This window comes from Chelonoidis abingdonii, chromosome 2, assembly GCF_003597395.2.
Source record: "Chelonoidis abingdonii isolate Lonesome George chromosome 2, CheloAbing_2.0, whole genome shotgun sequence".
In the NCBI taxonomy this organism is placed as follows: domain Eukaryota; kingdom Metazoa; phylum Chordata; order Testudines; family Testudinidae; genus Chelonoidis; species Chelonoidis abingdonii.
In genome coordinates this window covers 17,136,610-17,159,873 of record NC_133770.1, presented here as the reverse complement: position 1 = coordinate 17,159,873, position 23,264 = coordinate 17,136,610, and the positions used below count along the sequence as shown (strand labels likewise).

General features: G+C 43.8%; 1 protein-coding gene across 2 annotated transcripts in view; it reads left to right on the top strand.

The window, feature by feature from the left end:
* The first annotated feature begins 3,572 nt into the window (after positions 1–3,572).
* The window catches only part of RHEB (Ras homolog, mTORC1 binding), a 52,544-nt gene continuing 32,852 nt past the window's right edge, over positions 3,573–23,264 (top strand). The window contains exons 1-2 of one of the 2 annotated variants that reach the window (XM_032778643.2): positions 3,573–3,934; positions 19,975–20,046. In XM_032778643.2, the coding sequence (XP_032634534.1) occupies positions 3,883–3,934; positions 19,975–20,046 (124 nt within the window). In that variant the 5' untranslated portion in view covers positions 3,573–3,882. The remainder of the gene's footprint in view (positions 3,935–19,974; positions 20,047–23,264) is intronic. The other variant, XM_032778634.2, reaches the window with a different exon arrangement.

The window sequence follows — 23,264 nt, the reverse complement described above, 5'->3', positions numbered from 1 at the left end:
CGGTTGAGACTGGGCAGTTGAAGAGAGGAGAGAGGGTAAGAAAACACCGGTGCTAGCCTGTTCCCACCCAGTGGAGGGAGGCAAGGAGTGGAAGTTAACAGGGAAGTTAACAGGGAAGAGATGAGTATGGCCCAGGAGGTGAAAGGGAAAAAAAGAAAAGGGGGTGAAGCAAAAGAAAGATCCCGTGGAACCAGACTGATATCCCCTGGAGGGAGAATGACTGCTGCTTACCAAGCCCTGCCAGGAAAGTGTCCAGAAAGTCAGCCCTACCTTTTAAATATAAAATATTTTCTGAATGCTGTAGGGAAGGAGGAGCAGGGAACAGTGCCCAGATGTCTCAGCACTAGTCATAAGGGGATGTGCAGATTTAGAAAGCACAGCCATGGCTTCAACAGAACCAGTAGGGTCCTCCAAATATAGTTACAGATTCACAACAATTAAAATAATAAAATGCCAGCAAAGCAGCACAGCTCTTTTTGCTTCTGCTATCTAGCAAATGACCCAGACACTGGGCTGTACAATAGCTACTAGACCCAGAGGGGGAAGGAGCAAGGATTCCTCCTTCTCAGACTGCGGAGCACTATGGCCACAGTAGCCCTTTGCAGTACTAACTTGCCCTGAAAGGTAGGGAAGAACAGGAGTATCTTCATAGCGCCAGATCCTCTATCTCCATAACCTGTAGATTGGAAGCTACTGTGAAGTGCCAGAAGGCATATGGGGGCACAAATCCTACATGCCACCCCTCTCCCCCCATCCAGCCTGTCATAGACGAGACGAGAGGACTTATCCCCTAATGAATGCAAAGAGTTCAGACATAAATGTCAAGGTCAAATGACTGTGCACATCGTGCTATCTTACATCTCACTATCTTAAAATATTATCTCATAGATTCTATGTTCTCATATCACAGAACTTCTTTCTGTTGGTGCAACTGTTAATTAAAGGCCAAAACATACTCTGATTTTCACAATATAATCACAATTATTCCTGCCTTGAATAATTTAATCTAGAAGACAAAGTCAGATAAGATGTACTGGGAAAACCAGAGGGAGCTATTTCCTTAGATAATACTGTTTTTGGTTTCACTTCTTAATGTTTACCATTTTTTCATGGATGATGGGAAGGGCTATCACTGTTCCATACCGTCCATTAAATCAATGGACACACTCCTGATGAGGATGTGCACCACTGACAAAAGGAGTGTAGGGTGGACATGTAAAATTGATGTAATTACTGCCGGGGCCGTACATCAAAGTAACTTAAGTCAGCTTAATTTTGTAGATTTGCCCTCAGTGTCACAGCTAAATACAAGATGGAACAGGTGGTTTAATATAAGTAGTTACACATATTTCAAGGGATCATTCAAAGTGAAGTGGCCCATCTACACTCCTACAGTCACAGGGAGGAAATGGGCGGTTGTTGTTGTTAGCGAGCTATAGATTGTAACAATCCATAAATCCAGTGTCTCTATTTGGTCTGTGATTTCTAGTGTCTAGCAAAATTATGACTTTAAGCTCTGAAGCTTGTCTTTTGGTGTTGTGAGGTGTCCTTTAAAGATAAGGCCTGGTCTGATATAAAGTGATTTCTTTGTAAAAAGTGTTACCCATAGGTAACAGTGTGTTTTTGTCTGTTATTTTTCTAAATGATTGTGTAGTTTCACTCATGTAATTGCTATTGGGGCATTTGGTGCATTAGATGAGGAACACCACATATTGTCCTATTGGCATGTATAGGACCCATGGATTTTGAAAGGTGCGTTGGGGAGTGTTGATTATTATACCACTGGAAGGAAATATGTCTGCAGGTTTTGCATGTTGTTCTGGCAGGGTCTGGTTTGGTGCCACTTTGAACTGGTGTGTCCTAGTCTGGGGGGAGCTTGCTTCTGTTGATGAGCTTGGAGAGGTTGTTTGAAGGCTAAAAGACTGGAGGTCAGGAAAGATTTCTTTCACGATGGGGTACCCATCAAGTAGCGGTTGTAGTTGTTTGACGATACAGTAGAACCTCAGAGTTAAACACCTTGGGAGTGGAGATTGTTCATAAGTCTGAAATGTTTGTAACTCCGAATAAAGCATTATGGTTGTTCTTTCAAAAGTTTACAGTTGAACAGTGACATAATACAGCTTTGAAACTTTACTATGTAGAAGAAAAATGCTGCTTTTAACCATCTTAATTTAAATGAAACAAGCACAGAAAGTTTGCTTACCTTGTCAAACTTTTTTTTTTAAACATTCCCTTTATTTTTTAGTAGTTTACATTTAATACCATAGTGAACTGTATTTGCCTTTTCTTTTTGTCATCACTGCTGCCTCAGTGCATACTTCTGGTTCCAAATGAGATGTGTGGTTGACACAAAGTTATGTCAATTTGTAACTCTGGTGTCCATAACGCTGAAGTTTTACTGTATCCCAAATAGGTTCCAGTGTGGAGTGGCAGCTGACAGCTAAGAGTGTGCAGTTGGCAGGGGGTGGTTATTTTTGTATTATATCCATGTACAGCATATATTTATTTCAGAAAATAACAGCCCCTTCTAAATTAGTTGTACAAATTAGCAGAACACGTTTTCCAGAGATATAGAAGCGTGCAGACAGATCATCAGACTTCTGCCCGGGGTAGGGTTCAAATGTGCAGTGCCTGAGAGTACCTCAGAGTCAATGACTCCAGCACCACGTCACAAGGAGAACTCCCTGCATGCCCTTAGCTACAGCGCCGAACAAGTCCGGCCTCTGCCTGGGCCTGAATCTTCCTGCAGGTTATATACCAGCCCTGCATACCCCTTTTTCCAGGGTTGCTGCCCACGTCCAAGTCAGTCTCTCTGGCTTGCTAGTCTAGTGCCGTGTTCTAGGGAGGTAACTCATCCTTCAGTAACGTCTTCCACCAGCCCTGGCAACGCTGTAGTGCGCCACCGCCCTGCGACCCCTCGCTCTGACAGAGGAGCAAGACGGGGCCAAACTGGCGCCTGCCACGATGCCCTGCCTGGCAACGCCCCCTCACGCTTGCCCCGGCCGTTTTTCCGTCACCATGGAGGAGCACCACGCCCACATCTGCAGCCCACGGCGGCTGCCCCATAGCTAGCGCAGCCTGGCTCGGCGCGGGGGTAACTTGAACAAGCAGAGAGGCCCCAGAGCCAGGACTTCAATGCCCCGCCCCCACGGCGCAGGCACTTCCCTGGCACAGCGCGCGAGCAGGCGGGTTCCACAGCACTAGGAAAAGCGGCATATTCAAAAGAGGCTCCAGCCCAACCGCCACCACGCCTGAGCGCGCGCTCCCCAAGCATCCCCACCCACGCCCCAGACTCGGGGCGCAAGGCCGCTCGAGCCTAAACCAGCCAACCAACCCCACTAAGGCCCCTGTCGCTCACGCACGCGCATTCTCTACCCTCACCACCAATCATGATTTGGCCACCCCTTCATTTAGCCCCGCCTCATCCTTCAAATACAGCCAATCGTTGGAGCCGGCTAGTCAGAGTCCACAACCTGTTGCCAATCCCGTGCCGGATATTATAATTTATATTACGGTTCAGGCCCAATCAGCTCGCACTTGCTCCGTCGCTAAGGGGAGGTGCGAAGGCCGAAAATGACGCAGCGACATTTCCGCGCCCTGGCGTTTCCGACCGGTTTTCAACTCCGCAATCTCAGGCTCGGTTCGTGACGTAACGACGTTCAGCTACGTTTGGCTGGTGATGTAGAGGTCACGTGAGGACAGCGCCGCTGCTGCGCCTAGGGAGCCCCGTCCGGTCGGTACGGCCGCGGGTCCCTGCATGTCGCTGTCTCCTCTTTCTCTCGCCCTCGGGGTCTCCCGTCCAGTCTCACCGCCTCGCCTCGCCGCCGCCTCCTCAGCCGGAGCCGCCGCCCTTGATGTGGGTCGAGGCCGGGCGGGGAGAAGATGCCGCCGTCCAAGTCCCGCAAGATCGCGATCCTGGGCTACCGGAGCGTGGGTGAGCGCGGGGCTGTGGTTCCCGGAGCGGGGGCGGTGGGGGAATCGACGCTGTCGGGCCGGGCTGAGGCGGGGAGTGACTGGGGCGGCGGCAGGCGCTCGGGCAGGCCGGGGGGACGCTCTAGAGAGCCTGGGACCGGGCTGCGGCCCTAGGAAACTTGCCGTGTCGAGGCTGTGGCGGCTACTGGTGAGTGGCCGGGCCCGTTGCCTCTCACTGACTGCGCGGGTGAGTCTCCCCGGAGGCGGGGAGTGCGGTGGGAGCTCGGCGGGGCTGCGAGCCTGGCCGAACCCGAGGAGGGGGTTCCCTTCCTGCCGCATCGCGCCCCGGAGCGTCCTGCGGGCTGGTTCCGCACCTCGCGCTGAGAGACCCTAGCGACAGGTGTAGTCCGACCGGGAGCTGCCATGGGCCCGGGAGAGCGGGGAGTCCGGTAGCCTCTCTTCCCTAGGAAAGCCTGGGGCGCACTGAACGTGCGTCGTGCCGCCAAGAAACTGATCCGAGTGACGGGAAGGAGTCGCCTTCCTCGCCGGTCTGATGGCTGGCACAGTGCTCGGCCCTGTAGGTGAGGGCGCCGCCTGCCTCGGGATCCGTCTAGCCTCAGGCCCCTTCTCAGGTCTGCCAAAGGCCTGGAGTCGGTGGAATTCTGGGCCCTACAGCTCCAGAGGTGCCCTGTGGCTAGGAGAGGGGCAGTGTGCTGACCTCACCCAGCCCTCTCATGCGGCTTTCTGGAAAGGTCACCTGGTCAGAAATGCTGCTTGTGAAAAATATTCTTAATTATAATGACCAGAAGCCTGCTGTCTTACTGAAAGGAGTGATGCTCACTGTAAAGCTATCATTCTGGCTACCAAGTTAAAGTTTCTAATATAAAACATTCACTTTCACAGGGTTCAGTGTTACATGAATTCTTCGGTTTTCCTACATACTGTTGTGTGTTTAATGGAGTGATTGTTTGCCCAGAACCTTTTTAGTAATTTATGAGCTCTTGAGGTGTGATTGCTGAGACACCAACTAGGTACAGTACTTGGGGTGCATCAGTTCCATTGGTCTGGGGAAGCTATGGGGTGATTCTTTTCACTATTAATTCCCCTGCATAGAGAACATAAGCCCTCTCCGGCTGCTAGATTCTTCCCCTGGAATTGATTTGCACCTGTCTGGGTGAAATATACTGGTGTGTTAAATGTCCAGTTTGCCCTGTGTCTCTTTTCCTCCCACTTGTGATTCTGCTGTAGCCTCAGTCTCCAGGGACATCCCTTCTTTTTGATGGCTGGTCTCGAGATGTTTTTCTCATCTCAAATTTATGAAGATGTTCCAGGTTTATATAGTAGTAGTATTGACAGTGCAGTGCTGGGTCTGTGCCTTATAACTTCACTGAACATGTGCAGCACTACTGCTGTTGACCCATGCAAATCAACCCAAGCAGAAGAATTCCCCAGAACCATCCAGCTGCAGTCTGAAACTAACAGTTATAATCAGTTTTTTTTTGTCTGCCCACGCTGTATGATTATCCTTTTCTTCTGGTATATATTAGGGTTCTCGTGGCTTTAATGGAACACAATTTCTGATCTTGCAACAAAAATGTTTTAAAAATTAACATAGCTAAGCCACTCCCCATGTCACCTTTGTGATTAGTAAAAGCTGCAAATATGATCTTCTGTAGGGACCTATATTTAGATGGTAGGGAAACTTGAAGGAGAATAAAATCTCTGTGCTTTGTCTGCCCACAACAGGGGCTTCCAGAAGCAACTGCAATATAAATGTTGGTAATTGTCTGAATCTATTCAGTTTGGCCCCAATTCAGCAGAAAAGCCCCCAAATGTTGAATTTTGTTGAATAGAAGAGTTACACATTGCTATATGCTACGTATAAATAGGTGTTTCTTAAGTCACATGTACAGTAATAAAAAGGATGCATGCTGAAAAGTACATGGTAAGACTGTTTGACATAAAATTATGTAACTGCTTAAAACTGGGAAACATCAGTTACTTCCCTATAGAATATGGGTCCCTCCCTGATACTTCTACTATTTGAGTGATTTGATTCTAGAAATGGATTAAGTCTCAACTCAATTCTTTCTGGCCACTAAAGAGACATGGTGGGTGAGGTAATATCTTTTATTAGATCAAGAAAGACAAGCTTTTGAGCTACACAGAGCTCTTCTTCAGGTCTGGTGAGCTTGAAAGCTTGTCTGTCTTGGTCCAAAAATAGATACTGCCTCACCCACCTTGTTCTTCTAATATCCTGGGACCCACATGGGTACAAGAACACTGCAAACAATCTCTGACCACTATAAGTTAGGAGGGAAGCCTTCAGGCTAGAATTCCTGAATATAGTCTCAAATATTTTTCATGTATTTGTTTTAGTAAAAAATTCAGACTACAGCAAGAACTACTAAAGAATTCATTGGAACTTTGCTTTCATTCTGTAAACTGCTTATTCATGAAGGACATTGAAGTGATAAGATTCATAGCTTATTGTTAGTATCTAGGGTACTGACAATGGCTTCAAAAGCTCTACTCAGTAGAGAAACAAATTGACAACCTCCCCCAGATAAAGCAATAATTTATCAAGGCTTGAGTAAAAGAAAAATGAGAAAAGATACTCTGCCTAAAACCCTCTCTCAAGTGCTCCGTTTTGGAAACTCCCTAAAATTTGAACTTTGCAGCATGTTCTGCAGAACTATTTCTGAGCAAGATTGGGGCTAATTCCAAAATGGAAGGTCCCTTTTTATAGAATGTTCTGCCCACAGTTCTCTTTCAAATCAAGAATGCTTCATCTCATTAATACCTACACCAATCTTGACTCTGGCTATATGGCATGAAGAGAGTCTCTTGAGTAGGCAGGGCCTAGGTTGTTTACAGCTTTATAGGTTAATGCCAACACCTGGAAAATCATAAGCAGCCAATTCAGATCATTAAGTATGATATAATGTTTGGCACGCTAGTTAAAAAGCAGTCTTCCGCATTTCATCCAGTCTTCATTTTCTGAGTAGAATTTAAGATGTAGTCCCAAGAAGTGTGTTTCAGTAACCTAATCTTGAGATGACAAAGCATCAGTTGTGATAGAGGTCCATATCCATGAGATGTTGCTAAGTACAATTGAGAAGTCCATCTATCCTGTTGCCAAAAATTGATGATCCATCAATAATTGAGAATCTAAACAGACACCCAGGCTGCAAACATGACAAACACCCTCATCCGGAAGGCATAGTGTCTCCCGTACACTCCACTTGCTTTCCTCCATACTACTATCTCTGTTTTGTCTGGATTGAGCTTCAGCCACCTTGCACTTATCCATACCCCAATTTCCTTTAGATGTTTGGAAAGGTACTTGACCGCACTATTGCTGTCAGAAGACGGAAGTTGAGGAGACTACTTACTGAGAAGACAGCACTTCAATTTAAGTTTAAACCATTCCAACTTCTGAATGTGGACAAGGTGGTTGGTTGTTTTGATTCCACAAGATGCAGGCAGTTGGGTTGGAAGCCAAGTGATTATTTTCCCAGAAAATAACTAGCAGTTTCTTCACAGTGGGAGAAACTTGACTCTGTTAACAAACTGTAGTAGCTAGCGTCAATCAGCTATTTAGTATTCAAAACATTCATAGACTCTGGTAAAGTCAATGAATATTTGCATCGTAAACAGTGATGGCATAGAAGTTTTTAAAAAATCATGTAAAAGCGGCAGAGTCCTGTAGCACCTTATTGACTAACAGATGTATTGAAGCATGAGCTTTCGTGAGTGAATACCCACTTCATCGGATACATGTAGTGGAAATTTCCAGAGGAGGGGGTGTGTGTGTGTGTGTATATATATATATATAATATATGCAAGCAACAATCACGCTGGAGATGATGAGGTTCATTCAATCAGGGAGGATAAGGCCCTCTTCTAGCAGTTGAGGTGTGAACGCCAAGGGAGGAGAAACTGCTTTTGTAGTTGGCTAGCCATTCACAGTGTGTTTAATCCTGAGCTGATGGTGTCAAATTTGCAGATGAATTAAATTATGAACTTTAAAAAGAATCTACATGTTTTGTGTAGCCTGATGGTTAATGTTCAGGAAATAAAATACTTGAAAATTCAGTGTGAGAATAATAGGTTTGCATGAGGTGAAATGAAGTAAGAATGTGAGGCTGTTTGTGAGTTGTTTAATAAGCCTTTCTGAGTCTCTTGAGGATGGCAGACAGTTTGCTGAAAAGCAGCATAGGTGCGTCTGATGTTTGCCATTGGATCATCTTATTGTGGATTATCTGTTTGAGGCAGACACACTTGTCTTCCCACTAGAATAGTGTCCCTTTCTTAAATGAGGTAATTTGTTAAAATAGCCTGAGAAAGGTGGCTGTTGGGCTTCCCAAAAGTATTACCCCCACCAGTGTCTCAGTGTGTCTGCTGTGGTATGATGGACCTTTGGACATGACATTTTTTCCTGCCTTTACGTTGCTTGTTGGACTGCAGGTTTTAGATACGTAGCTGAGAACATAACCTGATGGAATGAGAACTTCCCTTATCTGAAGGTTCAGATTTAGGGCTTGTCTGCACTTAAAACACTGCAGGCGAGCTGCTGTAGCACTTCAGTGAAGACTCTACCTGTGCCAGCAGTAGAGATTCTCCTGTCAGCATAGGTAATCCACCTCCCCAAGAGGCAGTATTGGGATCAACAAGAGAAATCTCTGTCTACACTGGGGGTTAGGTTGGTTTAACTGCATTGTTTGGGTGTGGATTTCTCACATACGAGGGTACATCTACCCTCTGGATCGGCGAGTAGCGATTGATCTTTCAGGGGATCAGTTTATTGCGTGTAGTGTAGACACGATAAATCGATCTCTGATCTCACTCTCATCACTGCTGAACTCCAGCTGGGTGAGAGGTGGAGGCAAAGTCGACGGGGGAGTGGTGGCCATCGATCCTGCGCCACGAGGACGCGAAGTAAGTGATTCTAAGTCGAACTAAGATACATCAACTTCAGTTATGCTGTTCTCGTAGCTGAAGTTGTGTATCTTAGATCGATATTCTCTACCCCAGTGTAGACCAGGCCTTAGTGATATAGTTATACTGACCCAATTTCGCACTGCAGACCACACCTCAGAAGTGATCTGAAAGTCTTTTCTATGTTAGAGGCTCTCATAGAACTAAAAAAACTAATTGGGCTTTTGGTGACCTGCCTATTTTTTAGCTGGACTGTCCGTTATGACTTTCTCAGATTTTGCATGATGTGGCATGTTTATCTGGGTGTAGAGCAGGGGTTGGTAACCTTTAGCACACGGCCCATCACAGTAATCAGCTGGTGGGCCATGGGATGTTTTTGTTTATGTTGACCACCTGCAGTCATGGCCCCGTGCAGCTCCCAGTGGCCCAGGTTCGCTGTTCCTGATCAATGGGAGCTGCAGGAAGTGGCAGCCAACACATCCCTGCGGCCCGTGCTTTGGTCAGTGGAACTTACAGCGCTCGGGGGTTGGCTTATTCACACCTCTGCGCAACATGGGTTATATCAACCTAAACTGTAATGTAGCCATAGCCTAAGGCTATGTCTACACTACGCACTTTTTAGGCACAGCTGTGTTGCTAGGGCCATGCCACTAAAAGGTGTGCAGTGTAGCCGCTCTTTGTCAGAGAGAGCTCTCCTGCTGCAAAAAAAATACACCCCTCCCCCTCGTGGTTTGTCTGCAGGAGAGCAAAGAGTTGTTCACACCAGTGTTTTTCATCGGTAAAATTTTTGTCGTTTGGGGGTGTGCTTCCCCCACCCCTTAATGACAAAAGTTTTACTGGTGAAAGTCCAGTGTAGATAAAGCTTTAATCTGTGTGTGTGATCTGGAAACGCTATCACAGTGTGTTATGAACCTTGGCTCACTTTTCTTGATATAGTCATCTGAAAGCCTTCATGCTTTTCACGTATAAACAAAAAATGCAAGAAAGAATGCAGCAATCTCTGGAGTAGACTGTGACATTGCTATAGCATTTATAGTAGGGCAGATTGCAAACACTGTACTGAGGAATTTAAGCATTCGTGCAGGAAGATGGAGCAAACATCTCCTTATTCTGGCAAAAAAGTTACAGTATTTCTAATATTACAAATGGAGTCAGGAGTTTGCTTTTAAGTCATTTGGAATGATGGCACCTCTCAGTACAGGACTCAACATCATGATGCGGTATCCATTCAGTATTAAATCAGAGGGAACAGGTACCTCTATTACATACTAAATAGCTAGTGTCACTATTGTATCTGACGAAGAACAAAAACCTGCTGTCATGTCGAAGCACGTCACTACAGAATTAGTGGAGCCTGTAACACACCAAAGCCATTGCATTAGAGCCACCTAGACCTAAAATTAAATTCTAATGGTCAGAATTTAGGCAATAATTAATACTTAATTAGTAACATTATTAAAACTAAAAAGTCTTAGACCGGGAACAGGATTAAATGGTCTTTACAGTGGTGATGCTCTAGAATACCAAGATAAACAAAATGGCTGCTCCCAGCAGGGGACTGAAATGAGACTTAAATGCCAGTTTTAATTAAAAACTTCTTTTTATGATTGGTTTTACCCTTTAGACGTCAAACTTACTGCAGCAAACTTTTTAACGGTAGCTGGGACACTAGAGGCAGCATGTTGAGCTGTACTATCAAGCCACAGTGGGGTTATTTAAGGACACTGTGCTAGGATTAACTCTTGATTTGCCTGCTTGATATTTTTCTCTGTCAGATCCTTAAATGTTTATGCTTGTAGTTTTCTGACTCAATGCTAGCTCACTCAACCAAGTGATAACATCTTTGTATGAAAGGAAGGGACTCCTTGTTTGAACAAAGCATGGATCCTGCTATTGCTATATTTATACAAAAGTTGAAAGTCTATTGTTTAGAATACAGTAAATAACTTACGAGGGTAGGTTCTGCTGCAATTAAATGCTGGATGTCAGGGTGTGCAGTGCTGTCTTATGGAAGTGCCAAACAGTTTTTTGGCTTCTACAGTGCAACACTTTATAATTGAATTTGGCACCAGTATAAGACTGAAGTAAAACACTAGTCTACTTTAACTTCCTGCAGCTCTCAACAGTGACCTGCAAGAATTTATTTGAAATACTGTCTAGCTGTAGGACTATATGCTGAATAATTAAAACATCAAGGGCTTATCTACATAGTGAGTTAGTCTGACACGCCAAGGTGTGAATCTACAGTGCACTAGCTTGCTGTGCAGTAATGTCCAGTGTGGACATTGCTATAGTGGACTAAAAGTTTTTCATAGTGTGCTTTGATGTACCGCTGTTTGAAGTGGTAGTAAGTCAAAGCATACCAAGTCCATGTCTGTACTACAAACTTTGATCCATGCAAGTTATGTCAGCATAAAGCTGCCACAGTTAATATATGGCTTGTGCGTGTGCATGCTTGGTTGCTTACGTCAGTGCTGCATGTACTCGCTAAGAGTGCTTGTGTTGATGTGCAGTGCACTATGGGTAGAAAAGTTGCGTAGGGGTGTCTGGGAGGAACGTGTCAAATTCATGTGTGTTTACTCACAGAATGATATCTCAGTGAGAAAAATATCCCAAGGATTTTAGTTGCTTGTTATCCTTCAGAATATCTGTACGGCAAAGAGGGAAAAGTTGCTGCCAAAGGATGCAGAGCAGAGGTGGAGTGGCTGTCTGACTTGAAACAGCCAGATGCAGGGGCCATTAGAACTCAGCATGAGAGTGATGTCCAAGGGAGGCCTTGAAAGAGCACTTTCACAGTCTGCCATGTTAATGTGGTGTGGGGGACTGTGCTCTACCTTGCCCTGAACTTTTGAGGCAGTTAGGAATTGCACAATGCTTGGAATACATTTTTATGAATATTCCACTGTCTTTTCATGAACCTATGAATTATGCAGTGGTTGCTGTACATTTATAATAAGAGGTCTACAAAATTCTTGGCCATGAGAATTAGTGTCTTCAGCCTTAGAGGACCTCTGCACAACACCTCTCTCCAGCCCGAGGTATGGTGAGTGTGAGTATGGCCTGAGGGTGAGGAGTGGAGAAAATGAGGGAATTTTTCAGTTGCATGTGAAACTATATAACATTTTGGCCCCTATTTCCATATGTATGGGTACAGGGCAGCGACACTGAGTATAGGTACTATTTTCAACAAGCAGTGGGGATTTTAGCTGATATCTGACTCCTGACTGTAGCAAAGAATTGTTAGAATTAACCTAATATGTGATGTGTTTTGTTTTTAATAACTTTTCATCACAGAAGCTCAGCTTGTCTGAGTGGCAAGATGCACCAGAGAGCCTAAGGGGACGCTGAGTGGCTCCATAGTGAGACTAATATAGTAGTCCTTTGTTAAGACAGCTATTGCTGTCATCCCAAAGTCACTCGAGCCCATATGCTGCTAACCTGTTTGTTGCAATAATGCACAGGTGGCCAGCCTGTGGCTCCAGAGCCACATGTGGCTCTTCAGAAGTTAATATTGTATAGGCACTGACTCCAGGACTGGAGCTACAGGTGCCAACTTTCCAATGTGCCCACAGAGTGCTCACTGCTCAACCCCTGGCCCTGACACAGGCCCTGTCCCCACTCCACTCCTTTCCGCCCCCTCCCTCAAGCTTCCCATGCCCTCGCTCCTCCCCCTTCCTTCCAGAGCCTCCTGCATTCCACAAAACAGCTGATCGGGAGGGAAGGGGAGGTGCTGATTGGCGGGGCCCCCGGTAGGCAGGAGACGCGGGGGGCAGGGAGCTCATGGGGAGGCTGCTGACATATTACTGTGGCTCTTTGGCAATGTACATTGGTAAATTCTGGCTCCATCTCTGGCTCAGGTTGGCCACCCCTGCAATAGTGCTTGCTGAAATCATCGTGGAATGGCATGCAAAAGTGCCCTTTTACAAGGGAAGAAATGAGACAGCCTTCCCTAGAAACCTTTGGGAGAGGATTGCAGAGTACCTCCATAAAAGTTTGACACAATGATTGTCTGTTTCTTGTTGTGGTCCATTATCTCTCTCTTTTCCAGTCAGAAGAACTATACTGTCCCTCTAAGCTATAATTCACAAATGAGGATAAATTTCATGCAGTTCATATCAATGCAATAGGGTATGTGAAACGGTAGGTGAGTTGGTGTACATTCATCAAGCGTTGCTGAGGATCTCAGGTGCTACAAAGCTCAATCACAAGTGGTGCAGGAGGCTAACATACAGCACTGTCTCAAGTGACAACTCCTTGGGAACAAAGGAGCGGACAACATAAGGCATGATAACACTTAACATGTTAGTCACTTCTTTGCCCTCTTTTGAATAACCACAATAACAATGACTTCTGAAAAACTGATATATTGAAACTGCCCTATAAAAAGCTTTATAGCACTTTTGCTAGTTCTGCTTCATGAGTGAATGTCATAACATCTACTTTATAACTAGAAGCATATAGTGGAGAACATCCTTGATGATGTAACAACCCATATCACTCATCTTCCCATTCCATCTTCTCCCCAGCATTCTCATGTATACATAGATTCTATGTTCTGAACAAATAAAACCCTGCACAAACACATCTTCATGGCAGTCACTCAGCTACCTGCTATCATCCTTTAGGATCTCAATAGAAATAGGGCCATTCAAGTGCCATTGTCCCTCCCCTCCGAAAGTCTGAAAACCCCCAAAATCTTGTCAGTACTTAGAATCACCATTGTTACTTGACCTGCCTATTATAGGATTGGGATCAGTGCTGTCTCCTTACTATATGTGCCCAGACTCCACATGGGTGATATGGATCCAAGAAATTCAGAGTCTGGATGATGACACCTTATAGACTTGCATAAGAGGCAAGTTGATAGTTACCTATAGGTGCTTGTTTAAGAGAAGTTGGCACCCTGCCTTCCTTTGCAGCAGAAGTCGACACCAGTCTTTTCCAACTTGCCTGACAAAACATGAATAACTCTCAAGTGGCATCTCAAAGTTCTTACAACACATTCAGGATCTATGACCTAATTAGCTGAGCCATAATTAAATATGGGTTCTTTCAGTGACTATCACTACATATTCTGCTTCTAGTGTACATTCTTCCAATGGCATCTCTTTGCCAGCAGTGCCCAAAGTCCCCAGGATCCAGGGAGGAGGTGGAGTGGGGCCAGCTGTCTCTTAGTTCCTCCTTACACCATTAGCAGTTTCAACTAGCAGCCATGGGTAATATCTCTTGTGCCTTACAGTTAGACTTAGATCCTGGCTACAGTTGCAGATGTAGAGCGCTGTGAGTTAAACCAGCCCTTGGAGACTGCAGCCAGGGAAGTGCTGCAGTGTGTTCACGCTGTCAGCTGTAAGTGCGCTGGTTTGGCTACATTTGTGGCACTTGCAGTGGCATTGGGAGCAGTGCATTATGGGCAGCTATCCCACAGAGCACCTCTTCCCATTTTGGCCCTGTGGCTTGTGGGAAGGAGGTGGGGTGCAGGGTATTCTGGGTCCTGTCCCAATGCCCCATGATGCATTGTTTTGCATCCCAGCAATCCCTGTGCTTCCGTTCACGTTTGGCACCATCTTTCAATGTTTTTTGTACAGCGCTCTATCTTCCCTTTTGGTCTGCGGGAATGGATCCCAAACTACTGAAGAATATGCTGATGGGTCTTGCCAGCACGTCATGAATTGCAGTCAAATTACTCCTTAAGCTACAAACTGACAGTGAGGAGTCTGATGACAATGTCGACTCGAATAACACATACGACACAAGATTGCTTGTGGCATTCACAGATATGCTCACCACAGTGGAACGCTGCTTTTGGGCTTGGAAAACAAGCACTGAGTGGTGGGATCACATTTTCATGCAAGTCTGGGATGACAAGCAGTGGCTGCAGAACTTTCAGATGAGAAAAACCACTTTCATGGGACTGTGTGCTGAGCTCACCCCCACCCTGCGGTGCAAGGACACGAGATTGAGAGCTGCCCTACCGGTGGAGCAGCAGGTGGCTATTGCAGTCTAGAAGCTGGAAACTCCAGACAGCTACCGATTGATCGCTAACCAGTTTGGAGTGGGAAAGTCGACCATCTGCTTTGATTAATTATATAGTGCTCCATACTTACTGACACTCATAATATTCCAATCTTGCGTTTGGCCATTATCCCTGTGTTACATTCTCTAGAGCACTGAGCAAGAATAATTATGAAATGGATTCTCATCACATGTTTAACTTTTTGCATTTGCAAGGTTTTGGGAGGAGGAGTGTGGAACACAACTATTGAATTTTTTGATTCTTCCTATCTGTTTTCTCCTTGGTACTCTTTCTGAGGGAGAGGAGGGAAATAATTCAAGTAGATTTTTGTAGTACAGGCCAACATTAAATTTTAGCATTGCCTTCTATTCTTAAATCTTAACTCTCATTCTTAAATGTGCATCCACCTAGTATTTTATACGCTCATTTTATAGTATTTCTTGGCTAAAATGGTCATACTACTGACAGTGCTGTTGTAGGCAAAATTTTCACTTGCATTAGAAAAGCTAGATGTTCTTTCCATCCTCATTTTCAAAAGCTATTTATTCCAGATAGCTAAATTTTTGCAGATGCCCTTAACTGATCAATGTTATACTGACTGTTCCTGCAGTTAGCCAGCTGTTCTCTAAAACCAAGCATGTTGGCTTTGTCTGTGCAGTTCCTGGCTGTTTGCAGTTTTGAATCGCTTCAAGAATACTACTTAGTATGCTATCCTATGCTGCAAAAAGAACCATTCTAAGGTGTGCCATACTGAGCAGAACAAAGGTCCATCTGATTTCCATACTGCATATATGTAAGTCTAACCTATGTAATACCACATTTGAGCATCCTATCTGAAAAGACCAAAGTATTCCAAGTGTATTTTAGTACAACTCTGCTTCATCTTCATTTGACCATAAACTCAATTGAGCTATTTCTACTCCCTTGAGTGGTCACTTAAAATACTGCTTGCTGTATATAATATCAGTTCACTTTAAATGTGTGAGCTGAAGATCTGTTTTATTCTTAGGTTGGTTGTAGTAGGACATGATGCTTGATTTAGCCTGAACTCTTTTCTCTAGAAATTCCAATATGACTTCTTGGATGGTGCAGTGGCTTATTTTTATAGCTTGGGTAAACTGGTCTGACTTACTGGAAGAAGCGAGGAGACAACTACAGCTGAGCTGCATACAGGCTTATTTTTGCCTCATAACCAGTAAAATTATGATGGATACAGGCTATTTTTTAACTGAAAGGTCCTGAAGTGACACCTCTTGAAGCATCTCTTCTTTTGGCTCAAATGTAGCCTCTTCAAGAAATTAGGTCTTGACAGCACTAGATCTAATAGCTTAGTATGGCTTTATGACAACAAATGCTCTGTTCCTGGCTCTGAGCTTAGCTAAGATCTTACCTTCTGGTTGTTAATGGGACCTGAGGCCTCTTTTCAGAATACTACTTTCTACTGAAATTTTGATAGCACTGAAACTAGTATCCTCTGGGTCAAGAGCCTTGTAGCCCACTTCCATGAGTCTGGTTAAGAATGAATTCAGACTGAGCGCTTCTGGGTTTTGTTCTCTAGTCTGTAGGAAGACTTGGGAAAACATGCATATAAACTGATGTTTAGACAGCGAAGTATAACTGTGGATTAGTCTTAAACTGTTTTGGGATAAATAGTCTGTCAAACAACTTTTTTCCTGTAAACTGTTTTTTAAAAATGAACCTTATATGCCTGTTAGTCTTCATAGTGTCTATCAATTAAAGTTTTCTCAAATCTTGCTCTCATCATTGTGTAGAAATGCACCCAATGCCAAGGGACTACTCAGTATTACCCGATAAGTCTTTAGGCTAAACAGGAAACTAATCAAATTTTTTTGACTATTCACTGTTTGGAAGCATCTTTCCCCCGGTACACTAAGATGGGTTACAAAGGAGCAAAAAAAACTAATGTCCAGGTCCAAAAATACCTAACACGTAGCAATGTTTGTGGGATTATGTTGCAGTGTGTTGGTAAGCATATGCTGAAATAGGATCTGGCAAATTCCTGCATGTAGGGAAGTCACTGCAATGGAAATGGTGCTGTAAGTTCAACCGTGCTTCCAAATGCTTGCTTCACAATAGTAAAATGATGGCAATCTCTCTGCTTAAAAGTACTGTCTAAATCGCACAGATTGTGTGGTGGTGAAACAAAACATCATGCAGAGTCTGTACCCAGATGATCAGGCTTCCCAAGAAATGCTATATCTTGTAGCACACTCGAACACCTGGTTCTGGTAGGGCTGAGGTGGTAAACTTGCGCCTGGGGATGGGAGAACATACATTGTGCCTTTCTAAAACAGCCTTTATCAAATCAGGCAACATCCAGTAATCTCTGAAAAGAAGCATGTTGTGGTGCATGGAAATTAATGCTGGGGAAAGCTTCAGAGCTTGAGAATCCTGGTTAATATGAGCAGTTAGCAAAATCTCTCCTGAGGGTAGACAAGTTCCCTTAGCCTCTAGTTACGACTTCTGTCCAGTTATGTCTTGTCTTCAGTAGTTGCCCAAGTTTCATCTTAAATTGTGACCATGTGAATCACTTCAATAGCTGAATTTTGTCAGACTAAATTAAAATGAAGTCACTTGTCTAATGTGTATTTGCAAGGCTTTAATTTGCAAAGACCTAAGATCAGGGTGCCCCTCCCACGTAAGAGTTGATTGTTCTAATACTTAAACTGTGTAAGGCCTGGTCTACACTGCCGGGGGGAGATCGATCTAAGATGTGTTGACTTCAGCTACGCTGTTCTCTTAGCTGAAGTTGCGTATCTTAGATTGACTTAGAATCACTTACTTCATGTCCTCGCGGCACGGGATAGACGGCTGCCACTCCCCCATCGACTTTGCTTCCGCCTCTCACCGCGCTGGAGTTCAGCAGTTGACAGGAGAGTGATTGGGGATCGATTATCACATCTACACTACACGCAATAGATGGATCGCTACCTGCTGATCCGGCGGGTAGTGTAGAGGTACCCTAAGAATCCGTATTTTCTTCACAGCTTTAGGAAGGATTAGCTGTTGAATAGGAAACTTGTCTGGCCTGTGAAAAGTCTTTAGCTTACATTTTGAAGTAGACTTGATAAATATATATACTGTTAGATTGAATTAAAAAAAAAACTCATTGGTGTGGTTTTCTGTTAATCTTTAGTGTGATACCAGAACTTTTCTAACACTTGAGGGAAGTTGGTGCAGCACAGAATGTGAACCTGGCCCTCTAGTAGTTGTTGCATGCTGTTCCCTGCCAATTATGAATGCTGCCATCCAAATTTTGTGGAAGTTTTGTTTTCAGGGAACAAGGAGTGATTGGGACAGACTGTCAAATGGTTCTCTAACTTCTGTAGTGCAGAAACTCTCTGGATATTGCTTGTCAATGTCATATGGCTTACTGTAGCGGCCAACAGTGATTCACCCCTGCCAGAGGCCTAGTGTGGCTGATTTGTCTTCCTATAATGTGATTGAGTAAACAATTTTTTTTTTTTTTTTTTTTTTTTTTTTGCGGCGCATCCTGGACCCCAGTTATCTGTGTGAAATTGGTTGTCCAGTTCTCCTTCCCAGCTCTTTGAAGTAGGACGTACTGGGGTGCACTGCTCCTCATTGTGCTCTGTTTGCTTGTCTTAAGGTGTAAGCACACAAATATGGTTGCGATGACAGAAAAGTTGCTGGGTAGACACAAATTGAATTACTTGCCACTGAGCTTTGCTGCTTAACCGTGACTTTTAAAACTAGTTAAATGTGAGCAGGATCTTAAATGTATCTTTCTTAGTCTTTGTTGTACTGTTGAGATGAATAGGGCAGTTCATACTTCTCACTGATTTCAAACTGTTTTCAGAATTGGTCAGACATTCTTGCATCAGTTTAACAGTATAATTTTCAGAACCATAAGGGCTGGACATATAACTTTATTTTTAAATTACAGGCCCCTGGATTAATCATGAAAGATGTGGTTAATGGAATGTGAAATTCTAAGTTCCTCACTGATATGATTTGAAAGTCAAATTTGGATCCTAAAGTCATCTTAACTTTTTTCTGATGAGGGCAGAGGGTTAAATGCCTTTTAAAGTGAAACCATTAAGAGTTTTAACTATACTATAGTGGTTTTATTCTTTAAACTACTACAGATTGGATGAATGCCTTTTAATAAAAACATTGTAATCTGATTTGGCACAGCCATTCTCTAGTGTTCCAAACTGGTAAATGTAACTGTTCACCACTCCCAATACTGTATAGGTGATAGAATGCCTGCGTAGAGCAGGTGACTGACTTTGCCCTTAAATTTTTGTGTGGAACAGTCTTTAATCCTGACACTGCAATGATTTGCATTATTGCCGTTATTTAGCATCTTGCTCCCTTCCCTTTTTTTTCTTAATGTAAAGTTCCTGTTCGCTCTTGTCTTTATAATTATCAAAATGCCACTTTGTCTTATGGGTGCTTATATCACAGTACATGTTAATCAACACCACTTGGAATAGAAATTGGTTTCCTATACCAGGGGTTGGCAACCTTTTAGAAGTGCTGTGCCGAGTCTTCATTTATTCATTCTAATTTAAGGTTTTACGTGTGCATAATATATTTTAATGTTTTTGGAAGGTCTTTCTATAAGTCTGTAATGTATAACTAAACTATTGTTGTTGTATGTAAAGTAAATAAGATTTTTAAAATGTTTAAGGAGCTTCATTCAAAATTATTTTAAAATACAAAGCCCCCCTGGACTGGTGGCAAGGAACCAGGCAGCGTGAGTGCCACTGAAAATCAGCTCACGTGCTGTAGGTTGCCTACCTGTCCTATATTATAAACTGGAGTGAGTGCTCTGACTATGCTAGGAAACAGAACCCTTGCTGAAAACAGCTTGTCAGACCTGTCTGTGCAAGTTCTTACATCAGTTTCGGTACTGATTGAGAACAGGCTATTTAACTGGTACTTTCAGTAGCAGGGTTCAGTAGCCAACTGTAGCCAGGGTTTAAGCCACCACAGGTTTGTATGCTTATTTTGTAAAACACATTCAACTTTGATTATTGTAATATCACTCATTGGAGTATGTTTCTGTACAGTGACATTTCAATTTGGATTTAAATGAATATTTTTTTTTGCTTCCTTTATAGGGAAATCTTCATTGACTATTCAGTTTGTGGAAGGCCAGTTTGTTGATTCATATGATCCAACCATAGAAAACAGTAAGTATCTTTAGGTAATTGAAGCTGATTTCCAAGTGCTTCCCTATAAATTAAACTTGTCCTTTTTTCACAATATCAAAAAAGGCTTTTCACATGGAATCATCCATATGAGGATTTTCATTTTAACACTGAACCTTAACATGCACTGAACAGAGTAGCAGTGTTTGCTGGAAAGCTGCTTTGCATATATTACAACTTGTAGTACGCAAAAGGAACAAGATAGTATCTCTGGTTTGACTTCAAACACACAATGCAAGAAAACAATGCTAAAATCTGATTTAAAATATATCCTGGTCTTTGTCTTCTGATAGGAACATTGTACTGATTAGTCATGTTACTCTCTTATGAATTGTAATTTCATTGGTACGTCTTGATAATTATCCAGTGTGTTAAAGTCCCCAAAATTCATCCAGTTTGCTTTTAGTTATGCTGTTTGTTCTCTGCACTTCTGTTTGGATAATAGAAAATTTTAGTTTAAACACTAATTTCTAGTCATTCGCTTTCAGGTGTCTATGCACTAGCATAATACTGCAAGGGGTCTTTCTCCAGAGATACATCTGTGCAAGTTTTCTCATTCTAGCACAGAGGTGGGCAAACCACGGCCCACAGGACTGTCCTGCCCGGCCTTTGAGCTCCCGGCCAGGGAGGCTAGCTCCAGCCCCTTCCCTGCTTTCCCCCCACCCTGCAGCCTCAGATCGCCGTGCCACCAGCGTTCTGGGCAGCGGGACTGCGAGCTCCTGCCAGGCAGTGCAGCAACGTTGCTGGCTCCAGCCGGGCTGTGCGGCTGCCAGACATGCTGCTCTGAGCAGCATGGAAACCGGGGTTCGGATAAGGGGCAGGAGGTCCTGGGTGGGGGAGAGGGGCAGTCAGGGAGCGATTGGATGTCAGAGGACAGGGGTGCGGATAGGGGACAACCTTCCCTACCCGGCCCTCCATACAGTTTTGGAACCCCAGTGTGGCCCTCAGGCCAAAAAGTTTGCCCACCCCTGTTCTAGCATCTGAGCTCCTTAGCACAGGACTGACTTTTTTAAAATCCTTAAGAGCAGCAGTAGCAGGGTCCTTACTGTCCGTTGAATTCCACCCCGGTGATAAATGCTACCTTCTTACAGTATCTGTACTTCGCTTACTCTGCTCCAGCTCTTCTGCAGAGATCCAGGGATGTCATATCAGATATTCTTTCTCATAAATCTTTCCTTCCAGTCAGATCTGTTTAAATCATTGAGGGTTTCTCTGCATTTGGAAACTTGGCTATAGTTGGAGTAACTATTTTGTTAACTCCTAATTTTCTAGAGACTTGCTTCTGCTAATTATTTTGGAAAAACTCCCACCACATGATTAAGATGGCCAATCAAAATTGGCAACATAAAAGATGGAAAAACAATCTCACAGAATAGGCTTTTTTTAAAATTTAAAAACATAAGAATGGCCAAACTGAGTCAGACTAATAGTCCACCTTGACCGGAATCCTTAATTCCGGCAGGGGCTGGTGCCAGATGCTTCAGAAGGGATTAATAGAACAGGGCAATTACTGAGTGATCCACCCTTTGTCATCCAGTTCCAGCTTCTTGTCGTCGTCAGAGGCTTAGGAATACCCAGGGCATAGGATTGCGTCCCTGACCATCTTGTCTAATAGCAATTGATTGACCTATCCTCCCTGAGAATGGACTTGTGTTATCATGGCACCTGGTAGCAATGCTGTCAAACATACTGTATTGGCACTCCTCCTAGGCATTGGAGTAGGCTTTTCTACAAAACATGTGTAGTTGGTGTGTAGTTCGTAGAGAAGAACACTGTTGTAGACCGAATTCACAAGTGGCCTCTGGATTGGGAAGCAGGCTGGATCTTCACTAGGTGAGGAACACAAGAGTCTTTGCCATTAAATGGACCAGGAAGTACTTGTCCTCTGCCAGTGCTATCTAGAGAAGGCTGTAAAAGCAAGGGACATTTTCTCCATTTCAGGTTGGAGAAGGAGGCACCTTTATGCCTTTCCACTAGTCCCTCTATTAGCTAAATTAATAGCAAAGCTCAAAGGTTTTAACTGAATAACTGTACGTATTTGGGCTTGAGTCGCACAGGTCAGTATCAGATTGTCTCTGAACCTCGCATCTCCTTCTAACCAACTCACCAGTTCTGTTTCTAACAGATCTATAGGTATAGTGTTTCCAAAATGTGGCTCATGTGCTTCTGGCATCTTGAGGTGGTGGTGGTGGGGGGTGCAGTGAGAGGGGGAGAACTGCCAAAAGGCCTACAATTCTAAGAGGGAAAAGAACCGTGGGATAATGTAAACAGGTGTGCATGAACCTCTTTTTTACTTGCTCCACACAAACTGCTCGACTAGTTAATGTTCAGGTTAAACTCAAAGAACTTAACTCCCGATAGCTATGCCAGGATGCTGCATGGTGTAATATGAACTCATCAAAGGTAGATCCATCTCTGAAGTTTGTCATCAAGTTCATGCAGGGCTTGACACTTCTAAACCTTCTCCCAGTAAAAGACAAAGTTGTCAGCTATTGTGGCCCTGACAAAGCTGCTTGAAAGCTTTTGAACAGTTTTGTTCCTGTGAGCTCAAGTCTTACATGGAGGGTCTCTAGCCTGGTGGCAGTGAGAGGCTTGTGGAACAAGTGAGTTTCAGCCCTTCATGACCTACCTTAATACTAAGCTTCCACTGGATATGGTTCTAGGAAGTCAGTCACTTGATGTTCCTTAGACTTGACGAGTCTGTGAAACTGCCAACGTACTTTCCCAGTTCTCAACCTCACTCACTAAATCTTTTTCAATATGCTGCGTATTAAAGGGTCTTCAAGGTTGTTTTTGGAGTGCACTAAATCCCTTACAGTCCAGCCAACTGTTTTTTATTTGACACCAGTTTGATGGACAATGCTGTTATCAAGAGGACTTTCTGAATCTCATTATGCTATGAGCATGGTTGACCACAAACTGGGAGGCCATGTCAAAGCCCACTAATTGGTGTTAACGTTACTGTTACTGCTGAATTCTGCAAAGATGGATGGTGGGGCGGGGAGGAGCAGTAGATGTGATATATCACATGCAAAGATGCCTTTTTTTAGAGAAGTTCTTGCCTTGTAAATATTTTCTTCTGAGAAACAATTTTCAGGACTTTCTCTTCTGTTCCTCTCCTTTCTTCAGTGTGAAGGTAGCTTTTTTTTTTTTAGGTTTTTTCTCTTTAAAGTATGTATCCTATGTATCAGTCTCTAATG